The 14,373-nt window shown below is 45.0% G+C and overlaps 1 protein-coding gene across 2 annotated transcripts in view; it reads right to left on the reverse strand.

The window, feature by feature from the left end:
- Positions 1-3,260: 3,260 nt before the first annotated feature.
- micall2a (mical-like 2a) overlaps positions 3,261-14,373 on the reverse strand; it is a 95,696-nt gene continuing 84,583 nt past the window's right edge. For both annotated transcript variants that reach the window (XM_052021796.1, XM_052021797.1), the window contains exons 10-15: positions 12,858-12,984; positions 11,232-11,322; positions 9,734-9,807; positions 9,066-9,180; positions 6,293-6,339; positions 3,261-5,781 (exon numbers count right to left, since the gene is read on the reverse strand). In XM_052021796.1, coding sequence (XP_051877756.1) covers positions 5,681-5,781; positions 6,293-6,339; positions 9,066-9,180; positions 9,734-9,807; positions 11,232-11,322; positions 12,858-12,984 — 555 coding nt within the window. In that variant the 3' untranslated portion in view covers positions 3,261-5,680. The remainder of the gene's footprint in view (positions 5,782-6,292; positions 6,340-9,065; positions 9,181-9,733; positions 9,808-11,231; positions 11,323-12,857; positions 12,985-14,373) is intronic.

A 14,373-nucleotide genomic window follows, 5' to 3' on the forward strand; every position in this document is an offset into this window, starting at 1 on the left:
TGCACACTTTAGAGTCAGAATGATTTGAGCTGATTCAAGCCAGAGGTCTAGGCTGATGCAGTACTGAAGGAAATACATGACTGGAGGTGTTGAAACGTTAATTTGAAGCCTCTGCTGCCCTCTCTGATGGTTGTAAAAGAATCCTCAAAGGTATTTTGAGAAAGATCAGAGGTTTATCCCTTCTGATTATGGTCGATGTTTGTCCCTTATCCAACATCACTAGAAGGGATAATCTATTGTTGTTTGTGGGGTCCTGCTGTTGGAAAATTCCCTTCATTGTCTCCAGTAGTGATGGGACTTCCAAAGCATTTCACTGGATGGGAGGTGCCTTGGGACATGAAACCACAAAAGGCACTATGTAAATACATCTCCTTTCTTTCCCAATAAATTCCTTTGACTGATAACACAACTGACCCTCCAAATTAAAAAACAAAATGCTCTTTCTCTCCAAGACAGGAATTATCTTACTTCTGATAAATTCAGTTTAATTTCCTCCTAGTTCAACACAAGTATTACCAATTGTTCAACAATTTCACACGAGGAGTCATCCTGATTTTGTTTCAGCATGATATATGATTGACAGAAGACTGACTCTTGAACTTCCCACTACATTCAGTTTGCTTAATTCTGAGACTTACCAGAGGAAAGTAAACCAAAGCTGTTGTTAGCTTTGGTTTGGAGAGACCAGGAGGGGAAGGATTACATTGTGAACAACCACCTGGGCTCTTCAGATCCATTGCATATTTTTAACCTTACAGGCCCAGTCTGGAATTCAGATTTAGTTCTCAAAAGGCAGGCTGGACTTGATTGATGCAAAGATGAAAAATATTTGCTTCAGAGTGATGTGGGAGCCCCGCTGATCAGTGGTCACAGAGCAATTCCCCGAGCAATACTGTTTATAGATAGAAGATTTGCTGACTGTCAGAGGCAAAGAGTGGGAATAAAGGGGGCCTTTTCTGATTGGCTGCCGGTGACTAGTGGTTTTCCGCAGGGGTTGGTGTTGAGTCTGCTACTTTTCTCGTTATATGTTAGTGATCTGGATGACAGAATTGATGGCTTTGTTACCAAGTTTGAGGATGATACAAAGATAGGTGGAGGGGCAGGGAGTGTTGAGGAAGCAGGGAGGAAGGACTTGGACAGGTTAGCAGAATGGGCAAAGAAGTGGCAGATGGAATACAGTGTAGGGAAGTGTATGGTCATGCACTTTGGTAGAAGGAATAAAGGCATAGACTATTTTCTAAATGGGGAGAGAATTCAGAAATCAGAGGTGCAAAGGGACTTGGGAGCCCTGGTACGGATTCCCTAAAGGTTAACTTGCAGGTTGAGTCAGTTGTAAGGAAGGCAAATGTAATGCTAGCATTCATTTCGAGAGGCCCAGAAAATAAAAGCAAGGATGTAATGCTGAGGCTTTATAAAGCATTGGTCAGACCACATTTGGACTATTGTGAGCAGTTTTGGGTCCCATATCTAAGGAAGGATGTGCTAGCTTTGGAGAAGGTCCAGAGGAGGTTTATGAGAATGACCCTGGGAGTGTAAGGGTTAACATACGAGGAGCGTTTGATGGTTCTGGGCCTGTACTCACCGGAGTTTAGAAGGATGAGGGGCAATCTCATTACAAAATATTGAAAGGCCTGGATAGAGTAGATGTGCAGAGGATGTTTCCAGTAGTGGGAGAGTCTAGGACCAGAGGGCACAACTCAGAATAAAAGGACATCCCTTTAGAACTGAGATGAGGAGGAATTTCTTTAGCCAGAGTGTGGTGAATCTGTGAAGGCCAAGTCATTGGGTACACTTAAAGCGGAGGTTGATAGGTTCTTGATTAGTAAGGGCATCAAAGGTTACGGGAAGAAGGCAGGAGAATGTGGTTGCAAGAGAAAAATGATCAAATGGCAGAGCAGACTTGATGGGCTGAATGGCCTAATTCTGCTCCTATGACTTATGGTCTTCTCTCTACTATTGGGTCAACATTGACCATCTGAACAACAGGAACTCATATATCAGGCTGCTGTTCATCGACTACAGCTCAGTGTTCAACACAATCATCCCATTCAAACTTATCATCAAGCTTCAAGACTTGGGCCTCTGCACTTCCTTCAGCAAATGGATTCTTGACTTCCTCATTGGCAGACCTCAATCAGTGAGGATCGGTAACAACATCTCCTCCTCGCTAATCATCAACACAGGTGCACCTCATGGTTGTGTGCTTAGTCCCCTGCTCTACTCTCTATCCACACATGACCATGTGGCTAATCACAGCTCCAATGCCATCTTCAAATTCGCTGATGATGCCACTGCTGTTGGACAAATCACAGGTGGCGATGAGTCAGCTTACCAGAGCGAGATAGAACACCTGGTTGAGTGGTGCCACAACAACAACCTCTTGCTCAGCGTCAGCAAACTTAAAGAGCTGATTGTTGACTTCAAGAAGGGGAAGGAGGGCAAACATGCGCCAGTCTTCGTTGGGGGATCAGTGGTGGAGTCAGCAGCTTTAAATTCCTGGGTGTTAGCATATTGGATGGCCTGTCCTGGGCTCAACACATAGGTGCAATCATAAGGAAAGCGCGCCAGCATTTTTACTTTCTTAGGAGGTTCGGCTTGTCACCAAACACTCTAACAAACTTCTACAGATGTACTATTGAAAGTATCCTGACTGGTTGCATCATGGTCTAGTACAACAATTCAAATGCACAGGAACATAAGAAGCTGCAGAGAGTAGTGGACTCTGCCCAATACATCATGGGCACATCCCTCCCCACCATCTGTAGTATCTACAGGAGTCGCTGCCTCAGGAAGGCAACATCCATCATCAAAGATGCCCACCATCCAGGCCATGCCATCTTTTCACAACTACCATCAGGCAGGAGGTACAGAAGCCTGAAGTCCCACACCACCAGGTTCAAGAACAGGTACTTCCCTTCAACCATTCAGTTCTTGAGCCAATGGGCAAAACCCTAATCACCACTACAGTTTAGCAACACTATAACCACTCTGATCACTTTGCACTAAAATGGACTTCGTTTTTTTTTGTTCTAATTGTGTTTATTTTCTTGTAAAAATTGTGTATAATTTATGTTTAATTTATATTTTTCTTGTGAATGCTGCTTATATGATGCTATGTGCCTGTGATGCTGCTGCAAGTAAGATTTTCATTGTACCTGTGCATACATGTACTTGTGCATATGACAATAAACTCAACTTTGACTGTAAATGGAATGTTATAGTGGCAACAAATGTATTGCAGTTCATGGTTAGAGGCAAGTCATTTCAAAAAAATGTGGAAGATATTTATTTGTTCAAAGTACCTTTTCAAAAAGTTTAAAAGTCACCTCACATTTTGAAATTAGGTTTATCTGCGGTAATGCACATTCATGAATCACAACCTTTTTCCTCACTAATTAATCCATCGTATTTAGAGTCACAACACTGCTGTCGCCTTATTATTCCCTCATAGGGTTGGAACCAAGTGGCCTTGATGACAAATCCCAGCCTCCAAAGGTATTTAATTCCAGCAGGCTCTTCCCCCATGTCATGACACTCACTCTGTCCTAGAACAGCTTCCGTCCTCGTGGTAATAAACTGCCAGGGTTTCCTGGAGGTAGCTCACCTCCATCCAATTTTGCCTCCAATAGCCTCATTGCATCTCACTGACATGTGCCATTTAGTTGCAGGGCATCTCAAAAGAATAGCATGTTCTCTTCTCTCAATGGCGTGGCCCATCCCTGCCTCTGGAATCTCCTGCAGCCTCACAACCCCCTGCAATATTTAGACTTCTCCCTCAGCCTGCTTGCTCATCCCCTGATTTCCTTCACCCAACTAAAGGCAGTTGTAGCTTTAACCATCTGGGCCCCAAACTTTTCGATCCCTTCTTGAAACCATTCCACCTCTCTCACTTTCTTTAGTTTGCTGTCCAAAGCCTCTCCCTTTGACTAAGACGGTGCCACTTTTATCTATACCTCCAAACACTGGCACAGCCACAAGGTTTTGCTGGCATACGCTTTCCTGGAGCCAGTTTTCACCTTGCAGATGAGAAGTTGTAACAAAGTCATGGCTGTCTTCTCAGGGCAATATTTAAGATCCTACAGCAACATCTCAGAGAAGAGCAGGACAATTCTCCCCGGTGTCCTGACCAATATTTTTTTCCTCGACTAACATCACCAAAAGAGATGGATTTGGTGATTCTTACAAAACATTCTGGAGTCTTGCTGTGCACAACTTGCTGCTGCCCATATTACCATATTGAATACATATCAATAGGTTTCACTCAGTACAATACATTTTAGGACATCTTGGAGTCGTCTTAGGTTTTATACCAATGCAAGTCTTTCTTAATATAACCAACCTTGCTGGGTGGTACAATATCAAGCAGAGATACAGGAAATTATACAACAAGATTAAAAAACAAAGGAAACTGAAAAGAATTGCTGAAATTCTGCGATACAAAGCAGCCTATTTACCCAATGACTCATTCCAACCAAATTAACATCAAATGGATCAAAGGTCCTCTCCTGCTTCCTATGCTGGTGCCTAGGGATAAGATAATCCTCAGAGTAGTTCATAAGAGAGCTGGCAAAGCTCGACATCAAACATCAACACTTCTTGTATTAAAGTCTGAGGAGCTGAAGAGCCATTATCGCAAAGTGTGCCTGACTTGCTTTCACACGCTCTTTGCCTCAGTGCACAGCGGTTCACACAGTCACTGGAACCCCCTCTTTAATACAATAACAGAATCAAAGGGACCAAACAACTTTTGAAAGAAAGACCTTCAAGCCCAGCACCCCTGAGTCCAGTTCCACAATGCTAAACGGCTCCAGTAACCCCACGCCCACTGCCAAGCTCAGGATCAAGCCTTTTGATGCCACGCAGGTCAATGTCACCTTGGGGAGACACAAGGTGCTGGCCACATCCTAAGGGTTGGGGAGAAAGGTCAACCATACCAGAGTTTCCTGTAGCTGAGAATTTTGACTCTCAGTAGCAGACATACATCTCAGACCTGTTGAGTACACAGACTTAGGCTCGAGGTGAAACAAATGGTAGGAAAAAAATGGAAGTATAGACTCCAAGTAAAGAACTACTAACTCATTTATGTTCCTGAGCATCAGAGCCATTCCATCTTACAATCTCAATACCCTTAAGCATTTATGACCAACCCAATGGATTGAAGCAGCACATAGGGTCCAAAGCAGGGTCCACATGGATAATAAAGTGAAGTTAGGATCCAGTCTGAGAGAAAATCAGATGATGCAGAGGTCCAGTGACACCATGTCAACCACTTGTGTAAGAGGCTCCTTTGTGACTTCACCCAACACTGTTCCAGCGACTTGGGTTCAATCCTGACCACTGTGCTGTCTGTGTGGAGTTTGCACGCTCTCCCTGTGACCACATGGGCTTCCTCCAGCTTTTCCAGTTTCCTCCCAGATAGTGCAGATTGGTAGGTTAATTAGCCACTGTAAGTTGCTCCTCGTGTGTGGGTGAGTGGCAGAATCTAGGGGGGAGTTGATGGGAATATGGGAGAATAAAATAGGATGTGTAAATTGTGGCTGATGGTTGGTGTGTACTTGGTAGGTCAAAGGGCCTGTTTTCGTGCTGTATAACTCTATGATTTGGTCAGCAGGAAGTTGGCACTGAGAAAGGGATGTGGGTACAGAGCAAGTTTCTGAAGACATTGTTCTGGGCCAACGCACTATTCCTTCCCCTTTGACTTGCCACCGAGTCGCTTCATGAACTTCAAGGGGCTGAATTTGTTTTTCTTCTTCAGGTCATGTTCCGTCTCCTTGTTGATGTCTGCCAGAGTGAAGGCAAGGGGCAGCAGAAGAGAAAGGGAGGGGGTAGGCAGAGAGCGTAAATAAAGAAGCAGGGAGATGGGAAAAGGGAGGCAGGAAGATGCAGGGGAAAAGGAAGGAGATAGAGCGAAGGAGGAGATAAGAGGGGAGGAAGGAGGAAAGTTGAAAAGTGCGTGAGGGGAAAAGAGGGAAAGGAAAAATTGGGAATGGAAAAATGGGACAGGGAAAAGAAGGAGGGAGGAAAAACAGAGTGAGGGTAAACAAGGAGGGGAAAGGTAGTGTAGAGCAGAGCAAATAGGGAAGAAGCAGGTTAAGCAGAAAGAGGGTGAGTTGGGTGGGGAAAAGGGAAGAGGAGGGAAGATGGAAAGGAAAGAGAGGAGAAAGGAAGGGCCAACACAGTGGGAGAGAACAGAAACAAAGTGAAGGGAAAGAAAAAGATGCAAAGAATGTGGAAGGTTAGTTTATATTCAAAAACCAAAGCTGAATTTCAATGAAATGTTCTTACTCCTCACCGATTTTGTTAATCATAGCTTCCATCATCAGATCCTCTTCCATTTCTCTGTAATGAAAGCAGGTATAACAGAGTGATTGTTATTGTCTCCTGTCCACCCAAGCCTGCTCATCCACCTTGGCATGCCTTCTGGCACTGCCCCAGATACCACCCTCTGGAATCAGCAGCGACATTGGTGGGAGACACTCCCCTGGACTCTCCCGCCCAATATGAGAATGAACAAGCAAGTAGGTAACCGGAACTTAAATCCGTCATTCACAGTTGTTGACAAGGTCTGACATGCTTAACATCATCAAACATTTGCCTCCATTACTTAAGACATAACCCTTCGATAGGAGTCATAGAGTAATACAACATGGAAACAGGCCCTTCGGTCCAACTTATCTATGCCAACCAAGATGCCCAACTAAGCTGGTCCCATTTGCCTGCATTTGGCCCATATCCTTCTAAACATTTCCTATCCATGTACCTGTCCAAATGTCAACTTTCAGAGGTTCACTGTCTGATAATGTTTCAGCGAAGAATTGTAAAGCCCCTCAACTGTATCCTCTAGGTAACCTGAAGTCTTAAACATTGCTCACCATTAAAGCCAATAACGAACTGGTGAGGAACGAGTGAACCAGAGACCAGGCAAATGGGCAGCATGGGCAATTCAGTGCAGTCACTGCACAGTGTAGACAGGGTACCTGCTGAGAACGTATTTCACAAGAGAGTTGGCCTTTAAAATTACTGTGCACTTTAAAATTAAGTGCTGTGCACTTCCAGGCAACAGTGAGTGTTGGGTGCCAGGGATTGCCATGATGGCTGTCAGCCAATGTCAAAGGAATACTGGCAGATGGTATGCTCTGAGCCTCTCCTCAGCTCGTTATGATTGGTCGGCAGAGTTGAATGTAACATGCTGTACTTTCAACAGTTTAGTTAACATGCATAGAATTCCAAAGTCCCTAATGTACTATTAATGTTTAACTCCAGGTGATTCACTGTGAACTATATCCTCTCACCTTCTGGTTGGCACCAAAATTTGAGTCAAAAGATGGAAAGCCACTCTCACACGTTCTCTGAGGATCCCAAATAAAGTGATTTGGCATCTTTCCTGGTGCCCACTAAGTTTGAAAGGGCTCAGGGCTGGCTCCAAGTCCCCAGGTCTCATTGTGAGGAGACACAGGGATGGAGAGGGTTTTCGCCCATAAATGCAGTTCACTCTCATCCTGATCATGGAGAGGTAAACATACAGTCAGTGATCATTGATCCAAGAAAGTGTGTGCCCTCCTGGAAGGGGTAAGAGGGGGGGAGAAGGTGGGACCATAGACATTGCAGGTGCAATCATTCGACCCACCATGTTCCTCAGCTGGACTGCTGGGATAACACTGGCCACCTGCTTACCTCACATTGTGACTGCTCCATCACTGATGTCTGTGCCTTCACTTGCTAAGGCCGTAATTCCTGGAAATCCTTACCTAAGCCTCCCCGCCCCCTCCTCCTATAGGGTGTGCATTAAAGTACCCCATCACCCTATCTTTGACCAAACTTTTGCTCATCTGCACTGGGAACTTTATGGAAGATGGCATAAGTTTTGTCTGAAAATGCTCCTTGTCTTTGGATGTCTTGCCAAATTGAAACTGCAAGTCCTCGATAGTCTCATCAGCTCCCTCTTTGCGAGGTGCTGTGGGAGTAGAATCTTGCAGGTGATAGGCACCAAAACTAGAGTATGCCAGTGATGGATGGGTGCCAACCAAGTGGGCAGCCTCATCACCTTCTTGAGGACAATGAAGGATGGACATTGTCTGGCATCTAAGCAATTTTATATTACCTACCACCTGTCTGCCCATGCCTGAATGACATCTTGGTCTTGCTCCATGCTGCTTCATTTGCTGAGGATGGAACAGAACATTGTGCAGTCGAACAGCTGGCACAATGATGGAAGGAGGGTCGTTGATGAAGCAGCTGAAGACGGTGGGGCCTGGGACACTGCCCTGAGGAACTCCTGCAGTGTCCTGCGACCTCCTACAACCACAACCATCTCCAGTCATGTGAGGTATTACATCGGCCAGTGAGCAGGTTACTGGTGATTAGGTGCCACCTGATGGCATTGTCTCCACAGCTTTGCTGATGGTTGAGATCAGGTTCTTGGGCAATAATAATCTGGATTGGATTTGTCAGCACAAATATCTGGGGAACTTTCCACATTGTCGGTAATGTCATAGTCGGAACTGCACTGAAACAGCTCAGCCAGTACAGGTTTCCAGTACAACAGCTGGGAAGTTCTCTGGTCCCCTTGCCTATGCTGTACCCATTATCTTGATAACACATGAAGTGTATTGAACTAGCCAGGGACTGGCTTCTTTGATGCATGGAGTTCAGGAGGAAGCCAGGCAGGATTATCTGCTTGGTTCCTCTGGTGCAATTGCTTCATCCTTGTCTTTCCCAGTCATGTGATGGAATCCCCAAGTGCCATGACAGGAATGTCGTCCTTCACCTGTCAGCTGGTTAAACACCCACCACTTTTCACCAAAAGGGCAATAGAGTGTTGAAAAAGGTGTATAAATACGATCAAAGCATCGCCTGGGGCAATGATAGGGTGAGAAGAAAGGCGTTGCAGAGAAGAGGTTTTGTGGGCAACTGAACTGGTGGAGCTGAGATTTATCCAAAGGAACAGACACTGGACCTGATTAGCTTGTTCTTGATTCCAATATTACTCCACCTGCATTCATAAATAGAAAAGTCAGGGATTCCTTGCACTTCCCCCTTTGTAAGTGCCTTGGGCTACCTCATACCTCACTCGATCCTCATCCAGTCTGTCGATGATGTTGTTCCTGTCCTCCACCGTTTTCAGCAGCTCTTCCATCAGCTCCTGTTCACGGGCCCGGTCGCCGTCGGTTTTTTGGTCCTCTACAACAGTAAGACATTGGAAATCAGGAACCTTTAGTCACCTGCCTATTATTACGGCTATTTTAAAGACAGTAGGATGGCCGAACATTGTTTGGTTTCGATATGCTCCCTCGGATTGTGCATCACCTGAACCATGACCACTGTTGGAGTTGAAGACCCAGCAATATTGTTCCCAGTCCTAGCTTGATATTCCTCAATTCCATTGACTTTTCAGTTCAATTCATGACAACTGGAGTAAATTAGAAATTGAACAGGCAATAAGCAAGTAGGGAGGCAGGAAAGAAGAAGGAGGAGGGAGAATGGGGTTAGGAGTGGGGAGAGAAGTGGCAGGGTGGAGGGCAGGAGTGATTCAAAGTCAAGGTAGGAGTAATGGGGAAAGAAGGGTAACGGAAGACAAGTCAGGAGGATAAGTAGATGCAGAGCCATTATTGGAAATAAAAGATGAATTTGTGTTGAGTTTCGATGGAACAATATCGGAGACTGTTATTCAACAGCATTCGAAATCTGATATCCAGTGCTGATCACTCTTTCCAACTAAGCTTTAGACACTCACCTGCTTTGGCCATCAACGCTCGCAGCTCCTGGTCAATCAGACACTGGTGATCCTCCAGAATCTGTTGCTTTGATCTGTCCACAAAAACAAAGGTGGAGGATTGCATTTTTAAGACTCAGTTTCAGGAGTGAGAGTTATGTGGAAAAATCGAAGACTTCGGACATTCCGTTTGGCAATGTGCCTTGGGGAGGAGGCACAGGGTAAACAATAATTGGTATTGGTATTAGTTTATTATTGTCACTTGTACCAAGGTACAGTGAAAAACTTGTCTTGCATACCGATCATACAGATCAATTCATTACACAGTGCAGTTACATTGAGTTAGTACACATGCCAAACTTCCTACACTGATGAAATGGTTTAAAGCACAGAGTGGGTGGGGGAGGGGATAAGATTCTTTTAAGGGAAAGCCAGAGAGTCCTAGTACGATTAGATGGACTCTTAACCTCACAATCTACCTTGCTATGGCCTTGCACCTTATTGTCTACTTGCACTGCACTTTCTCTGTAACTGTAACAATTTATTCTGCATTCTGTTATTGTTTTCCCTTGTACTACCTCATTGCACTGTTGTAATGAAATGATCTGCATGAATAGCATTGAAAACAAGTTTTTCACTTGACATCAGTATATGTGACAATAATAAACCAATCTACCAATATATAGAAGGTACAAAGAAGTAGATAGAGATACTGATTAGGTTAACTGAGGAAGGATGGGAGAAGGAATAAATAGAGCAGAGTTCCGCTGCACAGAATGGCCTTCTCATGCATTGTCTTGTTATAACATATGTGTATGAATACAGAAGGAACCTAGGCTTTGCTATTGCACACAAAGAATTATATCAAGAATAAACAAAGCAGACAATACAACCATAGGCAAGAAGCAAGCAAAAGGCTCATGAGTCAAGAAGACAAATTGAAGGAGGAGCTGGGGTCAGAAATGAAAACTTCATACTAATTACAACACAGATTCAGAACACTTTTCTCGACCAGTCCCTGTTGTGTTTAATAATGGTCAATATTCCAAAGGCATTGATGCATTCAGCTCTCATACCCTTTTATTCCCCATCTGTCAAACTTCTACTTAAGCTGGACTCTGCCTGAATTACTAAATGTGCTGTCCATACCTTCATAACCATGAGACCCCTGTTTTCTATCCTGAATATTGTGATTCACCTTCTCCCTATGTATCTTTGCACTGTGGTCATCATACACTGCAAGCACTCTGATCTATCTAATCCATCCCACTTGTAAGTATCTCAGTCCTGTAGTCCCCTCCATGCTAACAACTGTTTCAATTTTCCAGCGGTGGGAAGACTGTGAGTGTGGGAGGAGAGTTGGAGGGCAGAGCAGAGGGTGCAAATGGTCAGGGAGGGAGGGAGTGGTGGATGGCAGGGGAAGGACTGACTTGGAGAGGGAGGGAGAAAGTGCTGGGGAGGGAAGATGTCAGAAACAGCACTACCCTGTCTTGCTTCATCTTGCTCGGATTCTACTTACATGTAAACGAGCTCAGACTCCCTCCTCATCAACAACTGCTTCTCATGGATCAGTTTGAACCACTCCACCATCAAGTCATCTTCTCGTTCATCTATTTTTTTAATGTAAAGACATGAAAGGTTGAGAGTTTTATAAGTGGAAGAGTTGAAAGCCAGATAATGCAGAAGTTCTGTTCTAACACGTTGGCATTGGTGCTGAGCTCTACTCAGTCAATAGAGTCTCCGCATTCCATAATGGTCACCATCCAATAAATCAAACCAAGGGGCAAGAAAAAACCAATTGCTCCATCAAGTCTGCCCCACAGTCATAGAGTTCAAGCATGAAATGCAAGGAATCAGAACAGAAGGCCATTCAGCCCTTCAACCCTGTTCTACATTTAATAAATTCACAACTTATCTTCTTCTTCCATCCCCCTATCCCATTCATTCCCAATATCTTCCCATTCCTTCAGTATCCAGATCTTTTTTTCCTCCTCGGGTCTGTCCACCATTCATCTTGATTATGGGAAACCCAGACTGTGATATGTTTACCCCTGGGGATATGCAAGAGATTTCTGAGGTGGGTGGAGGGTATTTGAGAAAAACATTCCGGGATCGGGATGATTAACACACATCCCTCCATGATTGAAGGGAAGATGTTGGTCTAGAAGTCCTAAAGTGGTTAGATCTTTATATTGGCTCCCGATCAATGCTTCCAGATCCTCCATGTGTATGCCATGCTCACTCATGGAGGTGCCCAGGCATGTACACGAGCTTCCAACATACAGTTCTGATGTCATGCCTGTCTACCGGTTTGGGGTCAACCCTGGTTGAGTCCACCTTCAAGACCCCCCTCCCTACCTTTCCGCATGCCAAGTTCGTACCAGTCCAAGGAATCACAACTCCGATCTACTCCCCCACTCAACAACTGATCCTGAGCACCCCATTCCCCCAACATCTCACAAAATCCCAATCTCGCTCCTTTTTTGGACCTTCCCCCCCCCCCCCCCCCCCAACCCTGCTCTCTGAATAACAACCACAGCCCACCTGAAATACGCATTCTTACAACAGGGGCAAATAGCTCAGCAAAAGCAGAAAAAGCTGGAAGTGAACCCAAAATCACCACAGATGCTGCTTGACCTGGAGTGTTTCCAGCGTTCTCTGTTTTTGTTTTGGACTTACAGTGTCTGCGGTATTTTGCTCCAACTTTGCTGCATCTCTTTATGAACTAGGGAAATGGCAGGAGGCAGGGGAAGTAAATACAGTTCACCAGCATCGACTTACTTTAAACCCAAGTAAATCAGCTATTGAGAAGATGAGATGTAACACTGCTTACACAGCAGTGAGCCAAAAGACTATTTAACACATTAAATACAAAAAAAAACATAAGGTAATAAGAATTGCTTGTTCAGGGGTTAAATATAAAACCCAGCTGATAGAGGGACCTGGGCAAGAAGATGTACACAGTCAGGATAGACGAGGATCCCTGATTTAGATGACAATGGGCAATATCTTAGTTTCACCTACCTGTCTTGGTTGCCTTTCCTGCAATCACTGAAACCAACAAACCAACACAGATCTCCACTCTCCCAAACCAGTGCCTTCCAACCCTGCCACTGCCAGACCCGGTGCAACAGCCCTCACGCACCTCCTTCGCAGACCCTGAGCTGAGGCTCCAGCTCCACTCCCTTCTGCTCCAGAGCATCCAGCTTCTTCCCAATACTCTGCAATTCCCTCTGAATCTCCTGCTCCGACATCCGGCGATTGGGTGGATTCTGTAATGAGAGATGTGGAGTTTAAATGGAACACGAGCAGGGAGGCAGACACACAGAGCTGACTTTGGATATTCTTCCCCTCTGAAATGAGAAACTTGATGCTGGGAACTGGTGCACATCAGTCACGTCCCAGTGAGGCAGAGCCTTGTAGGTTCAAGACCTACTCCAGAGAAGCGAGCACAAGATTCCAGTCTGAATCCTTCAGTGCAATATCAAGGGAGTGCAGTATTGTCACCGGTGCCATGCTTTGAATGAGGTGTTAAAGGAAGGCCCTCAGGATTGGGTAGGGATGTAGGCATCACTGACAAGGTCAGCATTTATGGCCCATCCCTAATTGCCCTTGAGCTGAATGGCTGACTAGTCTGCTTCAGAGGACATTTAACAGTCAACCTCATTGATCGGTCTGGAGTCACACACAGGGCAAACAGGGTAAGGACAGCAAATTTCCTACCCTGAAGGGCATTCCTGACAACCCAGTAGATTCATGGTAGTTGTTAATAAGAAGAAATGATTCTACTAAATTCCAGATTATTAAGTGCATTTAAGTTCCAGTAGGATTTGAACTCAGGACTCTGGCTGATAGTGTCTCTGAATTATCCCTCTAGTAATTTAACCACTGCACCATTACTACATCCTAACAAAAAAATCCTATGGTGCTATTTCAAAGAGCAGAGGGGTTTCCTCCAATAGATGCTCATCCCTCAACCTACATCTACCTCGGCAACTCCCACTACCCTTTCAACCACCTCCACCCCTCTCCCTTAACCAGGATCTGTTCGATCAAATGGCTTCCCAGAGTATGAGACCAGTTTACTAGCAAACAAAGCCTTGTCACAGGGTCCCAGCATGTCCCAGCAGAGGTAGATGGAAGTTGTGCTGATAACCAAACAACTTAAAACAAAATACATCAAGCGCAGAGAGAAATGAGCAAATGAGAACCTCAGGAGCATTCAGCGTTCTTGCCGTGCTCCGGTGAGTACTGTACCCAGCAGTAAAGCCAAGGCTGGTTGGTGCTCAGCGCAGTGAGGAGTACCAAGTCCAGTTGGTTCACTGGCTGGAGAAACCCACACAGCCGGAATTCAGCGGTCCTCCAGCACGTCACACCACAAAATGGAGAAACACTGTGAGTGGGGATGGCAATAAGTGGAGGGGTTTCAATAGTGGCCCCACCCCCAAAATATCTCAACTCCTCCTGAAACAAACCCACACACACACGCCCAACACATGCCCGTATATAAAATATATATATACACACACTCAGAAACACACTCACACACACTCCCCCACTCACACATACACCAACACATGCCCACACACACACACACACACACACACACACACACACACAATACACACATAAAAACTGCACACACAAACCCATACAGACCC

This window comes from Pristis pectinata, chromosome 8 (genome assembly GCF_009764475.1).
Source record: "Pristis pectinata isolate sPriPec2 chromosome 8, sPriPec2.1.pri, whole genome shotgun sequence".
NCBI classification, from domain to species: Eukaryota; Metazoa; Chordata; class Chondrichthyes; order Rhinopristiformes; family Pristidae; genus Pristis; species Pristis pectinata.